Here is a 2466-nt window from a genome sequence, read left to right on the forward strand (position 1 = left end):
AATATCTTTCCTTGGGCCTCTGACAATATAAACAACAAAGCTTGTCACAACATCAGCACTTTTTTATGAATGTTTAAAAAAAGTGAGGCTTACTTTACTCTTGCAAAGACAAAAGTTAATCATCTCTGTGTGACAGCGCTGACACTCTCTCTAACAGCGACTGTAACGCTGGCGATTAATGATTATAGGCAATAAAAAAAAGAAAATAGAGTTGGTAAATGCACTTTTATTACAGTCCACATGTGCTGGTTGCTCCAAATGGAAATCAAAATGGGACAAACAGAGCAAAGTAATACAGTGATACTTTCAGACCAAACCACAGTACAAAAAGGGCATTAATATGTACAATATATTCACGTACAAAAAAAGCTATTTTACATGCAGGTATGAAAAAAAATCATACATCACAATACAGGCAACAGTGTATAGTTTTAAAACAGTTTTCAAAAGGCTTAATAGCCTTTGGAGCAGGAGAATGCACCCTCTTTGACATGTATTTCAACTTTATTTTCTTAAACTTCCTTTTCCCCACAGACACTCATAATATACATTCTCTCTCCCACTCTCTCACACACACTTACACAGAAACACACACTGAGTGTTAAATAAGGATCCATTCATTGATCTCTTTGTCTGTCAGAGTTCAGTCTGAAACAGAAATGGAGGTCTGGACACGGACCAGGAGACCCACAGAGGAAGTTCCTTTATTTCCTTGTGACGGTATCTGAGGCACTCCAAGGCAAGTCTTTTAAGTCTCCAGATTAAATCAAGAGTTTGATGAGTCTTTCAGTCAAACATGCTGCTGCTTCTCAGAGTTTAAAAAAGTCAAAGGCGGCAACACAGTGAGACTTTTGATCCTTCTACTCAGCAGCCTTCACTCCTCAGGTGTTATCAGATGCTGTCTGATAACATAAAGGTCATAGGGTCACCCCATTTTTATGACCGCAACAGTGACACAGTGCCACAAACTGGAAACAGGTCCCTGTGAGCGAGAGAGTGCGAATAACGCAAAATGAAATAATAAAAAAAAAAGCTCCTCAGGAGGATCAGGCCTCCACTTCCTGGTTGTCTGTGTAGTGGTAGCGGTTCAACTTCTCCCTTTCTCTGTTTGAAATGTCCAGTTTAGGGGCGTGGGCGGGCTTCAACGCCGGAGACGGGTGCGAAGGTGCAGGGGAGGGCGGCAGGGTCAGTTCAATCTCCTCGTAGCAACGTGAGACAGGGTTAGATGGGGCTGGTTGGTGTGTGAGCGGGGCGGCAGGGGGCAGGAGGGGCACGGGACGGTCCACATTTCTGATGAGGTTGACAAACTCCCTCTGGTTGTTGATGCCTTCTTCCTGTGGGACAGCCTGCTGCTTTTTCCGCTTTCGATGGAGGTGGGAGAGAACGAAGGCGCAGGTGGCACAGCCACTGACCGTCACTAAAGCTAAGACACCCACCAGGATGATGTAGAAGCTGACACCCCCGTGTGTCGTGTCAGACATGGCCCCTACACGGAGTCAGACACACAGAGGTTAGACCTGACTTCATACACATTTTTGTACTTTTTAAGACACACACATATCTTTCTTACCTGGACAGTTTTGACCAATGCAGGGATTTTTGAGACTCATGCACTCGTTACCATAGTTCCCCTCGGGGCATGCACACATGTATCTACCCTCTGAGCTGTGACAGGGTACCCCCTGCTGGCAGGGGTTGGGATTGCACAGATCCAGTGCTATCTGAAATCATGTAAAAAAACAAACAGTTTAATACTTTTGTCAAATCTGTGCTGAGAGGCATTTTTAATCGACTTCTCTCGTTGGAGCATTATTGTGATGGTTGATTTCTGATTCGTTCATTTGGATTTTCTGCAATCAGTTCACTGATTGGACACTGAAACTGAAAGGTCATTCACCTCACACACACACACACACACACACACACACACACACACACACACACACACACACACACACACACACACACACACACACACACACACACACACACACACACACACACACACACACACACACACACACACACACACACACACACACACACACACACGTTCCTATTACACATCTGCTCTTGGTGCACTAACATGGCGCCTTATTTACATCTAGCCCGGGAATATCACCACAGACACGGCTATTGTAATACTCTGCAAAAAGGCAAGTAGAAGTGCTTTCATAAGTAGGTGATATGATCAATCACCATTATCTCACTGTTTGATAGACAGTAACTTAACTTAAATTAACTTAACTTAAGTTAAAAGACATTTAAATAGATGAAAATTGTACGAAATACAACTTTAAGAACATCTAAATAACAAAATATGTTTATTTATTATTAATAATGTTTTATTCATCTTTGATTTTTTTCCGTTTGTTTCTTTGATCACATACACTTGATTTGATCTAAGATGTTTTCTGAATAACTTCCTCCACTGCACATATGCATTTAGTTTCATCACTGTGGGTC

The 2466-nt window shown here is 42.4% G+C and overlaps 1 protein-coding gene across 1 annotated transcript in view; it reads right to left on the minus strand.

The window, feature by feature from the left end:
• Window positions 1-1046: 1046 nt before the first annotated feature.
• The window catches only part of LOC310947434 (uncharacterized protein), a gene marked incomplete at both ends in the record, with an annotated part of 23035 nt that continues 21615 nt past the window's right edge, over window positions 1047-2466 (minus strand). Inside the window, 2 exons of the mRNA XM_083914222.1 lie at window positions 1047-1486; window positions 1571-1721. Of these exons, the coding sequence (XP_083770348.1) occupies window positions 1047-1486; window positions 1571-1721 (591 nt within the window). The remainder of the gene's footprint in view (window positions 1487-1570; window positions 1722-2466) is intronic.

The sequence above is a fragment of the Echiichthys vipera genome (assembly GCF_963691815.1).
Source record: "Echiichthys vipera genome assembly, chromosome: 5".
In the NCBI taxonomy this organism is placed as follows: domain Eukaryota; kingdom Metazoa; phylum Chordata; class Actinopteri; order Perciformes; family Trachinidae; genus Echiichthys; species Echiichthys vipera.